The following is a 13,947-nucleotide window of genomic DNA, read 5'->3' on the forward strand; positions in this document are numbered from 1 at the left end:
CTTACAGAGCCGACAGGATGTTGTGGAGCCCTGTCTTCCCATCTCCATCTTGAAAGCAGAGCAGGTGTGAATATCTGCAATGGTCAGACTCTCTCAAGACCCCTATAAACCTTTATGTTTAGAAAGAGGATCTCTCATAGGCCTGGAACTTGCTGAGTGGGCTAGGCTGCCTTGCCAGTGAGCCCTCTGGGTTGCCTGGCTTTGCCTTCCCAGCACTGGGATTAGAAGCCTGTGTCACCACACCTGGCCGGCCTGCCTGCCTTCCTTCCTCCCTCCCTCCCTCCCTCCCTCCCTCCCTCCCTCCCTTCCTTCCTTCCTTCCTTCCTTCCTTCCATCCCTTTCTTTTTTAACATGGGTTCTGAGAGATTAAACTCAGGTCTTCCTGCCCACAAGACAAATGCTTTACCAACTGAGCTATCATCACCCCAGCCACCTTTCCTTCCTTTCTTTTTTTCCCCCTCCAGATTCTTGATGGCAAAAAAGCTGGCAAGAAGGGGTTTTTCCAGAGCAATGCTAGCCACATGCTTGAGGTGAATGTGAGCATCCACGACCTCTGTGGACAGCAGCCTTTGCTTGTCGTTCCAGCAGGCCTTTCGTTTGTCTCTGTGCAGTGGGAGTGGACCCTGGTACACTTGGGCTGAGACAGCACACCCCCTCCAGCAGCCCTGTCTCCCACAGTGGAGATGGTCGGTGTGCGGAGTGTCTGGAGCCTAGTGTGCCTTGCATGAGAAGATAGCTGGACCCTCTCGGGTCTCTGGCCTCTGTGAGCCTGTTTCTGTTTGGCCTCACTAGTGATTTTTGAAACCCCAACTGCAGGTGCTCAGACCTGCAAGGAAACCACAGAGCAGGTGCATAGGACGAGCCCTTTTCCCAAAGAACCACAACGCCCTGAGCACACTCAGCCCCAGTTCTTAACGACTCTTGCAGAGAACAGGATCCTGTACTATGAAGCCAGTGGAGGAACCAACTGGGGTCATTTTGGCTCTGGGAAAGAAGAAATTTGATCCTTTCACCCATGAGTACTGGGCAGCAAACACCTATAAACCAACCAAACATACTGAAAGCTGAGGCAGGAGGATTATGTGTTCCAGGCCAGCCTGGATTTCATAAAGCCCTGTCTCAGAAAACAAAATGCCCGGAGTGAAGCACCCTGCCCTGCTCTTGGGCAGCTCCTTAGGCCCCTCGGGCTTTTGCATTGCTCCTTGGCATCTCTCAGGCCTTACTAGTTCCTCTGCCCCAGTTCTCTGTGCTTTATTCCTCAGAGAGCCCCAGCCCTGCGTGTCCCCTCCCCACCCTGTTTCACCTCTAATGTAGACTACTCGTGCTTCCCCCAACTCTGGGTTCAAGGCTCCCTGCAGCATACACCTTTCATCTGGGGTCTCTGGCCTGCTGTTTTCTAAAACAGGGTCTCTCACTGTAACCCTGGCCTGGTACTTGCCATGTAGACCAGGCTGGCCTTAAGCTCACCAAGGTCTGCCTGCCTCTGCCTCTCAGGTGCTGATGGGGTTACATGCCTGCACCACCCCGTGTTCTTTTGTTTCTGGACCCTAACGGCCCTGTGCTCTAACAGCATAGTATCAGTAAATAGCTGTTAGGCTGAACAATTAGACTCAACTGCATGTTTAATTATGGGGTAAAACAAAAGAAGGATTGTACCACATGTAAGTATGCACGCGCAAGCGCGCACGCGCACGCGCGCGCGCGCGCACACACACACACACCTGTCATTATGGTGCATGACCAGATTTGAGTTTATATGTTTGAGAGCATGTGTACTAAATGGCCCTCAGAATTTTTGGAATTCAATAGAAGGATCAGCATAATTTACCTTGCTTAAAGATAACTTTCAGCCGGGCGGTGGTGGCGCACGCCTTTAATCCCAGCACTCGGGAAGCAGAGGCAGGCGGATCTCTGTGAGTTCGAGGCCAGCCTGGTCTATAAGAGCTAGTTCCAGGACAGGCTCCAAAGCTACAGAGAAACCCTGTCTTGAAAAAACAAAAACAAAAAACAAAGATAACTTTCAAGTTCAGAAGCAAGTGTGCTGAAAAAGATCCCCAAGATTACAGGAAATTCTGATGAAGAGATTAATCTTCATCTGAGAAGTACATCTACCCTCTATCCTTCCTGCTGTGGAGACAGAAAAGGCTCCACCTCAGAACCCAAAAAGGCTGTGGTCAGACTGGGCCTGGTGGTACATGCCTATAAACCCAACACTTGGGGTGCTAGTGGGCAGGAGGATCACGTGTTCCACATCAGTGTGGTCTGTGTGAGGTCCTGTCTCAAGCAAACATGAGTGGAACACATTACTGCTATTCCTCTGCAGCTCCTTAGGTGATGAGGGGCCTGTGGTGAAAGCAAGCTATTCCCTGTTGTTGGTGCTCAGGGAGAACCCAGGAGGCCCCACAGGGAAGATGGCTGAGGAGGAAGTTAAGGATAGGAAGAAGAGGCTCCTGCAAACAGTCAGGGAGCCACATACACAGCTGTTGGTCTCTGTAAAAGAGGGAGGGGTCCTGGCCCCCAGAGGGAGAAACGTGCTTAACCCTCAATACCACAAGAAGCGTCTGGAATAGGGAAGCTAAAGGATTATGTCTACTTCACAACCACACATACTGACACTTCTGCATTCAAAGCAGTAAATTCGGTGAGATCAGGGAGAGGAAGGATAGTGGATAAGTCGAAAGTCAGGGAGACTGGTCAGGGCATGACATTACGTGAAACAGCAGGGATCTGGAAGGGTTGATGATGTTGGTGTCCCACTGACAGGCCCTCACTGATTCCTTAGACACGGTGAGTAGGAGCTGAAGAGGGCAGGCATCCCCAAGTCTGTCTGTGGCACTGGGTGGATGTAGGAGCCATTGGCGTGGAGGGGCCTCTGAGTGTCAAACTGGGCTATGATGGCAGGCGCAACAGCCCAGCTGTCCACAGAGGGACATGTCTTGAGTTGTGCAGTACCCATCGACCATAGACCATAGCTGGATGTAGACACAGCATAGACCTTGGGGGCTTCCCCAAGGACACCACTTCAGGGGAAGAAAGAATGGGTATCCAGCAAGGGGAGAAGTTACTCTCGGTCCCTTCAGATGGCCATACTTGCTCTGGGGCTGGGAGAGAGTGATGGCCCAGGTCACACGATGGGCTACAGAGTAGGCACAGGGATGGGCGTGCTGAGGAGACTGTCTGCTGTTCCTAGGAGATGGTATTGGGAGATTGGTCTAGTGTGGCCTCCTCACGTGGACCCAGCCAGAGTTCTCACACATTTGCATCCTTAAATTAGGGAAAATAACACAAGAGCCAAGGAGAGAGCCTTGAACTTTCAAAGCTGAGCCAGATAGTCTGAAGACAATGACGTGTGTGGGCTCTGGACAGAGCACTCAGGCCTGTGAAGGAGTCTCCTTTGTTTTTTGCCCTTTGAGTCGCCTTTGAGGGCTGATATCAAAGCCTTTTCCTCTCATTTTGTTTGTAGTTTTGTAGCAATGTGTCCAGGCTCAGTCCTCTTCCTGGGAGTGTATCAGTGTCCCCAAGCTAACATGGCTTTTTAAAAATAGCTAACAAAGGGGAATGTTTTTCGGAGACAAGGCATCCGTACCTTTAGAGAAAAGAGTCGCTGCAGGATCCTGCCTGAGTTCTTGCTGGATGTGACATGGTGGCCACAGTGGAGCTAAGCCCCTCCCTCTCCGTAGGTGCCCCCATCTTGCCTTCTCTACCTCAGAGACCCCATGACAATGGTTGTCTATGGACAGTTAACACATGGTCCCAATCGCATTTCCTGGCACACCACAAAAGAGGCCTCTTGCTTGCAGAACCCGAGGTCCAAGCACCTTTCTGACAGAGTTTCCCAAACTGTCTGGTCCAGTGGAAGCAGCTTTATGCCCGCGTTTAGACTTCAGGACTTTCTCTCTCACTGATGCTGCCTTTTCCCTTGTATGATGCACAGAGGGCAGACCATACAAGCTTGAGGACCTGGGTTTCATCTTTACGAAAAGCCAAGCATGGTGGTGCTCACCTGTAACCTCAGCACTGGGGAGACAGAGAGCAGACAGGTGATCTTAAACATGAGACCCCCCCAGCCCCAGCACCCCATGTACAACAGTTATGGGTGTGCACTCTCACGCATGACCAGGATGTCAGAAATGTCTATGTGTGGTCTTTTCTCGTTGGAGCCACTTGTTCATGTGGGTTGAAGATCCTTCACTAGGGACTTGAGAATGATTGGCTTTCCTTAAGTTTCAAGAATGGATATTGGGTGCCAGCTGAAGACACGAAGATCACTTCCCCTCTTATGTCACATCTGAACTGACAGAGCCACTTGGCTCTCTAGTATTCTGCTGCTAGCCACGACGCCAAGACACTCAAAGTGCCTGGAAGTCAAGGGTGGCCTTCAGGTGCTCGCTGCACCTGGGCCAGCTACTACTACCCTGGTCACAAATGCGCACTGACCTCTACACTGCTCTTCCACGGGGAAGCATGTCAGGAAGCCCAGGCAGCTTCTTCTCTGTAGTTACTCCAGGACACTGCCTGGCTGTACGTTGTTGATACCATAGGAAGCGCTGGGGTGGGAGAGGAATGAACCACTGCCAAAGTAAACCCAGGGGCTATGCGAGCTCTCTTTGATTCGGCATGCTATTTGTGGACCAGAATACATATTTATTCTTTATTTTCCCCAGTGAAACACAGTGTGCTTTGGGAAGCAGATTAGTGCTTGCTTGTTTTTCCGTGCTGTTTTTCATTGCGTACCTGGCAGTAAAGGGATGTTGAAGCTAGCATGAGGAGGTTGTTTGTTAAACTGTGTTTCTACCTGAGGGGGAAAAAATTAATGTAATGAAATTAATAACTACCATATGGACAGGGATTTTCTTTCTTCCAAGCAAGCAAGCAAGCAGTTAGAAAAAAAAAAAAGAGCCCAGAATGGCTTAGGTGACGGGACACCTGTTGGCACCTGGAAGAGGTGGTGGAGCCTCAGGTAGTCCCAATCCAGAGTGCAGGTGATGCCTCCGAGCCTGGCAATCTTCTTGGCTTCCTGATGCTGTGTGATGTGCGCAGGCTCACCTCTGTAGTGGAAAGAGCAGGTGCAGACACAGGCGGCAGCTCCCGTTCTTCTGTGAAATAAACACTGAGGGTCTTGTGATATGCCGAGAGCTCTTCTAGAGACTCAGCAGAACCGTCTTCGCTCCACTGGAGTTTGATTCCTAGGAGGCTGATAATGAAGGCTAACAGAGAGAGATGGACCCCAGGACACATTGGGTCCATTGGGCTGAGAGGTCACAAGAAGAAACAGTAGGGCTAAGGACCAGAGTGTGACAGACAAAGGGTGAGCCATTGCCAAAGACCCAGGAAGGGATGAGCGCAGGGCCATCTGAGGGTGGAGAATCCCAGGAAGTGGCCAGAAGCTGGAGGCTCAGCCCGATGGAGTAGTGTGAGGCAGCTGGAGGCCAGGATGTCATGTGGGGTGATGTTTTTAGGGAGGTCATCATGGAGGCCCCAGGTCACCACGGTCTCTTGGCTAGTGGAGTGGAGTGAGGCCGTGTACCCTGCTAAAGCACTTCTTTCTCCTTGGCTCCACAACCAGGTGAGGCATCCGGAAACACAGTCCAGGCCCTGGCAGGTGAACATGCCATCTTTTTTTTTTTTTTCCGGTAAAGTAGAGCAATCAATATGCATGAAGGGCATAGAGCAGAGGGGCGTCTAGGAGCAATCTGGTGGCGAAGGCAGGTATTCCTTTTCAAGGTCCTCTTCCTTCCTGAATGTCAGGGGACTCAAGGAGTCTGAGGGGAGGACTACCATGCTCCTCAGAGACACCCACGTCTTAATCTTCCCCCTAAGGACGTGTGATTTGGCCTCAGGGACTCTGCGATGGGATGAAGGACATTGTTATGAAGAGCTGATCCTGAGTTGTGTGTGGACGCCAGATAATCATGAGGGCTCTTTCTGGAGGGAGGCCGTAGGGCTAGATCACAGGAGGAGGAGGAGGAGGAGGAGGAGGAGGAGGAGGAGGAGGAGGAGGAGGAGGAGGAGGAGGAGAAGGAGGAGGAGGGGGAGGAAGAGGAGGAGGAGGAGAATTAATTCCACACCAGCCTGGGGCTGTATACTGATTCTCTCCAGGGCCTCTAGAAAGAACAGGCCTTGCTCACACCTTGACTATAGCCTTGGTCTTCCTGAACTCTGACTGTACTTGGGGTTCTTCAAGCCCACCATAATGTGATATAGGGGCCCTGGGTTTGACAATGATGAAGAAGATATTGATCTCATCATCTGTGTTGTTGAGAACTCTGGATGGCCCTAGCCATGATGCACAGAAGACATCCATGCACAAAGAGGAGCAAACAGAGCTGAGAAGCCAGTCTGAGTGTAGGTGATTGGCTCAGTCTTTTTTAATTTGTTTAGGATTTTGTTGCCTTTTTTGTTTATTTGTTTGTTTTGTTTTGTTTTTGAGACAGGACCTCACTATGTAGCTCTGACTGTCCTAGAACTCATTATGTAAACCAGAGCAGACAACATGCATGAGATTGGCCTCAAACTCACAAAGATCCATTCTCCCCACCCACCCACCCCCTGCCTCTCTGGTGCTGGAATTAAAGGAATAAGCCACCACCTCTGGCAACTTGCCCTGCCTCTCTGGTGCTGGAATTAAAGGAATGAGCCACCACCTCTGGCAACTTGCTCCATCTTGAAGGCCATTTTGTAGAAACCTGTCTTGGGTCTCCTGAGATGGCCCTGTCCAGGGTTCTACCCTATGAGCTTAAGTTTCTTTGTGTGTGTGTGTGTGTGTGTGTGTGCGCGCGCGCGTGCACGCTCACATGCACACATAAATGATTTGGGTACTTTGGTGCACATGTGTGTACAGATGCAAATGTGCACTTTTTGCATGTGCAGGTCAAAGGGTGTCACATCAGTCCTCAGATACATACCACATTTTGCTTGAGACAAGACTTCTCTTTGTCCTGGAATTTTATGACATATTCCTGGCTGGCTGCTGGCAGGCTCCCAGGGATCCCCTGCCTCCACTTTCCATATCGCCACCACTGAGATTTAGATGCACACCCTTTCTGGGCGGATACTGGGGATCTGAACGCAGGTCCTTATGGCCTCAGGTAAGATCTTTGTAGGCTGAGCTGTCCCTGCAGCCCTGTTCCTTCAGTTGCTTTCAAGTATTTCTCTTACTCGCAACAAAAAAAGCAGGTTTACTGGAGTAATGATCTCGTCTTCTTTTTAATCCACGTGTCACGTCACATGACACCCCTGCAAAGTGCACACCTCGTTTTCACTCCGTTCTGCCTATCCTAGTGGCCCGGAAGGACGCACGGACTTTCCGGTCCAGGAGGGGCTGGAGTGGGCGGTAGTTGTTCGCCATTGCCTCTTCTTCCTCGCCACGTCCAGAAAACAAGAGAGTGCGGAATGCTGCCAGCTGGAATAGAGGGCAGCCAGAGTGAGCTGAGGCCAACCTGGGGGGAGACAGGTGCCAGGTGTCCCCTCCCACACTGAATCAGAGGTGTCCCTATGTGACCAACATAACACAGTATAATGGACCAGTGACCCCAGAAGGTCCGTTAGCTGCACTGTAGCTGCCATCTTGTTGGGACTGGAGAGCCCACAGTCATGACAGAACCCCAGTAGCCCCATAGAAAGACCACAGAAGGGTACTGAGGCCCAGCCAACATCCAGCACCAACTTGTCAGCCATGGAGTGAGCCACGTAGGTAGGGAAGGAGTCCTTTGTGTGCCATGTGCCATGATATACACCCCCCTACCCCCACCCCCCACTGAACTGTGATGAGATGGGCAAGAACTCAGGTCCAAGTTGGTATCACTTTTGTTCTTACACAGACGTTCCCAGGCACACTAGCTACGTGTCATTAGGCTGGCATGGATGGTGTGCTCATGCAATCTCAGCTCTCAGGGGTGGGGAGACAGATCCCGGGGCTAGTCAGCCAGCCCAGCCTAATGCATGAATTTCAGGCCAATGAGACAGGTGAGTTGTACCCGAGGTGTGACTTCAAACCTCCACTGCACATGCAAGAGATGTGCCAGAGGATGGAGTCTGGTGATACCCTGCCAGGACATCTTGATGAAGACAGAGGTATAAATGACCTCCTTTGGGACCGTGACTCGGCTGCAGCGCTCACCTGGCTTGGAGCCACCTCAATGGGCATCTTCTGGATAATCCAGGTGACTGACTCAGCTAGGGGCGGGGTGGTGAGGGAGCCAGGGTAGGTCCAGTAATCCCGGCAGGCAGGCAGCAGAGAAGATGGGTCAAAGGGGCCCACAGGCACCTGTGTTTCCTGAGGACAAGAATTACAGCCCCTGTCAGGGGTTCCGCATAAGAAGGCCAGGAAGAAGTCGAGTGCCTCTCCATCTTCCCATGGCACTGATGGCCTAACAAGCATGCAGAATAATGGCTACATGACTACAATTGTTGTACGTGGAAACAAAGAAAAGATGATTCTTCTTTACAAGAAAGGGACTCTTATCAAATAGTTATAGTTCTCTTTAAAATTATGCCTTTATATACACCTTGGCTGGAACGATAGATAGATAGATAGATAGATAGATAGATAGATAGATAGATAGATGGCCCTTTTTGCCATTTTTCAAGTGTGCAATTTGGGGGTATTAAAGACATTCACATCATGTAGCCATTACCCACATTTATCTCCAGAACTTTCTCTGCCTCACTAAACACTGACTCCCATTTTTCCCTGACCTCTGGAAACCACGGTCTACTTTCTGACTCTAAATCTGGAGACCCGTGGACGTCAGTGTGTCTCCTTCACGTGGCCCTGACTGGCCTCGAACTCACAGAGATCTGGGATTAAAGACCTGTGCGTCCACAAATGGCTTTGCAGTTGTCTTCCTGCCTGACTTATTTCAATGGACATTGTGTCCTTAGGGTCTACCCGAGGCACAGCAAGTGTTAGAACAACCATTCTTCCTGACTTTCTTTCTCTCCCCGCTTTTGCTTATTTGTTTTGGGTTTTTTCTTTTTGTTTTTTTGAGATGGGGTTTCTCTAAGTAGCCCTGGCTGTCCTGTAACTCACTCTGTGGACCAGACTGACCTTGAACTCAGAGATTCGCTTGCCTCTGCCTCCAGTCTGAGTGCTGGGATTAAAGACGGGCAAGGCACACCACCCGGCTGAGACAGGGTCTTATGGAGCCCAGGGTGTCTTCAAAATCTCTATGTTAGGCAAGGATAATTTTGAACTCCTGGTCCTCCTGCCTCCACCTCCTGAGTGCTAAGATTACCGATGTGAGCCAGGATGTTCGGTGTGTCCTTCTGTGTTATGGCCTGATGAAGTGCGTCCACCACGTGGCTGGCCCGTGTTTCATTTGCATTTACCCTCCTTTTGGTCTTAAAGAATACTTCCGGAACGGGATGGGGTGGGAACTGTTTGCTTCACAGCTACTTTTAGTTATCAGGGTCTATATCCATAGCCGAGATTTCTGGATCAGATGGACAATTTTGTTTTTAATTTAAGGTCCCCAAAACATGTGTTTTCAACAGTGGCTGTATTGACCAATCTCTTAGTTTTAAAACAACTGCCTGTCTCCCTCAAGCAGCCTGACTCTAAGCTGTACGTCCTGTGGGACCCTCCCCCACCCAGCCTCATGTTCTTCTCTCTCACAGGGAGCAGGTGGTAGGCCCCACAGCTGCTCAGGCTCTCTGCCCTCCTCTTAAGACAGTTGGAGTCAGCCTGGCCTCCGCCTCAGGCCTCATGTCCCCAGTTGATGTTTGCTTGCTTCCTGGGTTTCATAAAGCCTTTCTGAGCTCTCATGGGATGTCGCCATCTGTTTGCTCATTCATGCATGCACGCATGCATTCACTCGTGTTTGTCTGAGCCCCGGTGAGCCTAGCTTTGCCTTGGGTGTCAAGGGTACAGATGCAGAAAAGTGGACAGGACTATTCCCCTCTGTGGGGCTCGCACAGGATAAATAAGCATCAGCACTTTGCACTGGGGACTTTGTGACGGAGAAAATTAGCAAGTTAGGGGAGCAGGGGGAGATGGGAGGCAGTGGGTATTTTGACAGGCATGGTCCCAGAGGCCTAGTGGGGTGACATCTGAGAAAGACACCGAAAGGCACCAAGGAACAGTCTGTGAGGCGTTTCTGTCTGTTGCAAATGTCCTGAGGCAGAAGCGGTCAGACAGACCTGAGGAACGCCAAAAATGTGGTGTGGTTACAATTAGTGACTGAGGCAAAGAGCGCTGGAGGGGTGGCTTAGTCAGGACAGAGCTTGCCTGACAAGCAGGAGGCCCTGAGCTCTACCCTCAGAACACATGTGAAAAAGCTGGGCAGGATGGTGTATGCTCACGCAATCCCAGCCAGCACTGGGGAAGTGGAGACAGGCATCTCCCCGGGGCTCGCTGTCCAGCCAGCCAGCCTGCCTCACCTGCTCTGTGAGCTCTAGAACACCAACACCGAGAGAATCTTCCTCCAAAACTAAGGCGGGCAGTGGGTGGTACCTAAGGAACAGCACCTGAGGCCTCCACATATAGACACATACACACAAAGTCAGTATCAGAAGAGGTGGCAGGAGGAAAACCAGCAGAGAGGGTCCCTTGCCTCAGCCAGAGACTGGGGGTCCCTATGAAAATCCAACTGGGCAGCAGGAGTGCCAGCTGCTCACTGCCTGGATTTGCTCATCTTATGAAGATATCACCACTCAAGGGTCCAGAAACTGAGGTCCCTCCTCCCCATGAGCCTCCATGGCCTAGTGGTCCCTAGGGTCCTCAAGCAAGCAGGTCCGCGAGCGACAGCGACCTCCACATTGGTGAGGGTGAGAGACAGAGAAAATGAACCACAAGGACTAGTCCAGAGCTGCGGCGAACCATCCTCACGGACGGGCTTTCTGAACAGATGAGCCATAGAGATGGGATTGGAGCCCAAGGCCACCTGACCCCCACCTCCTCCCTCCCTCTCCCATCCTCCCTAGAGCCACCATGCTTCAAGTCTTTTAAAGTCCGACAAGCTCCCCAAGGTAGGAACACTCTGTGAGTCCATCTTAGACAGCTCTGAGTTTAGCAATGCCACTGGAGACATCCTGTCCTGGGCACAGCCCCACCCACCCACCCACCCCGTGACAACAGTAGACTAGCCCGTGTGAGCCATCTGGACTCTTCAGTCACACTACAGCTGGGCCCAGAGCCGACCCACTTACTTAAGACCAACACTGTACCTATCTCACGTCCATCTGGGTAACAAGGCCCTCATATATGCTCTCTCAATATCCAAATCTCATAAATAGGGAAATTGGGGCTCTGAGAAGTTAAGTAACTAGCTCAAAGCCACACAGTTTCCTGCAGATCCAGGGGCTTGGACCCAGGATTTTTTTTTTTCAGACAAGGTTTCTCTGTGGCTTTGGAGCCTGTCCTGGAACTAGCTCTTGTAGACGAGGCTGGTCTCAAACTCACAGAGATCCGCCTTCCTCTGCCTCCTGAGTGCTGGGATTAAAGGCATGCGCCACCACCAACCGACTTGAGCCAGGGTATCTTGACTGAGGATCTCCTCCACACACCCCAAACTCCTAGAAGTCCTAAACTTGCAGACGGACAGCCATGAACAAGAGGTTCTTGAGAGTCTTCCACTTGTTAACTTGAGGAGCCCTCTAAGACTGGGCCTTTCATGTCTTAAAGTCCTTTTATGTCCTAGAGTAAGTGGCTTATTTTCAGGGGACTTAGCATGATGTGGGCTAGGACTACATCCCAAACCCCACGTCTCGCCTGTGGTCAGCCTATAAGGAAAAGTAGCTCCAGAACCTTCCAAGAAAGGAAAACAGACCCCTGAGTAAACAACACTCCCCAGCCAGCTCCTTTCTTTCCCACCCTCGTGGGAGGTAGGGGCCAGCTGGGAAAACATCCCGCCTTCCAGCTTTGCTCTGGCTGTGGACCAGCAAGGAAGAGGGCGAGGAGCTGGGCGCCCGGTACCTTGGCCTTGAGGTGTTCCTGAACCGGTGGACAGAACAGTGGGGGTAGGGGATCTGTCTCCATCCCAGGGGGCAGCTGAACCTCAACATCAAGAGGAGGCAAGAGGCAGATCAAACATTCCTGTGAGCTTTGAGGAAGGGGCGGCCACGCTTTCCTGCAGGGCAGCTCTGACCATTGTTAAGACAGGTGGAAGCCTCCTCTGTCCCCACGTCCCTATGTCCAATGGCCACCTTGCTTCCCTTTGCCTCGGAATTCTTTGTTGTGGTACTGAATAAATAAACCTATCCCTTTGGAATTTCCATTTTCCCATCAAAGTCCCTTCTGAGTTCGTCTTAAAGAAAAGTGACACCATTACTCGGTCATTTTCTTAAGACGGCCTGACATCCCAAGGCATACAAAGAACGCCCAGCCACCTTCAGAGTGAACTGGGGCCCTGCCACCAGCCTGTGCATCACCCACGCTGCCCCTTCCTCTCCCCAGGTCTGCTCTGTCCTTGATCTCCGTTAACCTCTTTCTCTACGGGGGCAGATAGACACTTCTATCTGTTTTAACAGACATTATCACTACTGGACATCTCATCTGAGCAAAGCAAGAATAATTAGGATTCCCTGGGTGGCTGGACTTGGGGGAGTCCCAAGGAATCTAGCACCCTTGTCTCACTGAGGGGGAAATTGGCAGTAATAGGCAGAACGTATGTCACTCCTCCTCCCGAGACACGGCTTCAAGTATCTCAGGGATGACCTTAAACTTCTGATTTTCTTGCTTCCACCTCCCAATATATCGCAGCTGTTTTCTGCAACACCCAGTTTATGTCGGTGCTGGGAGTTGAACCCAGGGCTTCATACATGCTCAGTGAGCTCTCTACCAACTGAGCTACATCTGAGTCCTCTTTCTTCTTTGTTTTTGAAGTATTCTCATCCTGTAACCCAGGATAGCCTGGAACTCATTATGTAGTCCAGGTTGGCTTTGAACTTTTGGCAATCCTCTTGTCTCAGCCTTTTCAAGTGCTGGAATTATAGGCATCTGCCACCACTCTCAGGGCTCGGCGGGAAAGCTTCCAAATTTAGCTCGTGACAAGAGCCTTAGGACTGGCCCTTCACTTCTCTTCCTAGGACTGGAGTCTCACCCCTCTGCCAAATTCTGAATTTTCCTGAGTGAGTCGTTGCTCTGGCAACTTCGGTGCCCGCTTTGCTGGTTTCGTGCTTCTTACCTTGTGTTTCACGTCTGGCAAGAGGTCCACCAGCCTCTGCAGAGTCTCATGCCGGGCCCCGAGCTGCACAGCACAGACACAAGTGTTAGCCTGGGAGGCAGCAGACAGTGGAAACACACCTTGCTTCCAGAGGACAGTGCAAAAGACTATTCTCTTGAGTTTGTTTGCTTTGTCATTTTTCCACATAGCATTTTTATTGATTGATTCTGTGGGAGTTTCACACCATGCACCCCAATCAGAATCCTTTCCTGGTCTTTCTATGTCCACTCCCACTTGTGATCTCCCTCTCCAAAATAATAATGATGATGATGATGATGATGATAATACAAGTTTTCTTTGTGTTATCTATATACTCACAGGAGCGTGGTCAGATTCTCAGTGGCCTGCCCATTAAATAGAACTGAGTCCTTTCTTTCTTACTGCTCCTTCAGAAGCGATCAATTGTGGAGAGCTACTCTTCAGCATCTCTGTCACACTTCTGAAGCCTTCTCTTCAGCGGCTTACTATCTAGACTGTTACTTTGGGGTGTGGGGATGGGCTTGTCACAGAAGCCTTCCATGTCCTCCCCCCCCTGCAAAAGGCCATTCTTGATGACCAAATGCAGGCATTCTCAGTGGGAGAGTCATGCCCAGCAGACGTTACCTTCAGAAACACGCCGATCACTGCCAGCCCATCCTTCCCCACGGTGGCTTCCTTGTAATTTTCATATTTCACGGGATTCCAGTGAACCAAATGGAGCTGAAACAAAGAATGTTACTGTGTCGTAATACGGCAGAAACAGCAGTCACGCCACTCTGTGAAGCACACCCTTGGGTCACGACAA

At 50.9% G+C, this 13,947-nt stretch overlaps 1 protein-coding gene across 1 annotated transcript in view; it reads right to left on the reverse strand.

The window, feature by feature from the left end:
- Positions 1–7,187: 7,187 nt before the first annotated feature.
- Positions 7,188–13,947, reverse strand: part of Ca5a (carbonic anhydrase 5A) — a 28,401-nt gene continuing 21,641 nt past the window's right edge. The window contains exons 4-7 of the mRNA XM_038312451.2: positions 13,767–13,862; positions 13,125–13,187; positions 8,120–8,275; positions 7,188–7,402 (exon numbers count right to left, since the gene is read on the reverse strand). Of these exons, the coding sequence (XP_038168379.1) occupies positions 7,259–7,402; positions 8,120–8,275; positions 13,125–13,187; positions 13,767–13,862 (459 nt within the window). The 3' untranslated portion in view covers positions 7,188–7,258. The remainder of the gene's footprint in view (positions 7,403–8,119; positions 8,276–13,124; positions 13,188–13,766; positions 13,863–13,947) is intronic.

The sequence above is a fragment of the Arvicola amphibius genome, chromosome 15, assembly GCF_903992535.2.
Source record: "Arvicola amphibius chromosome 15, mArvAmp1.2, whole genome shotgun sequence".
NCBI classification, from domain to species: Eukaryota; Metazoa; Chordata; class Mammalia; order Rodentia; family Cricetidae; genus Arvicola; species Arvicola amphibius.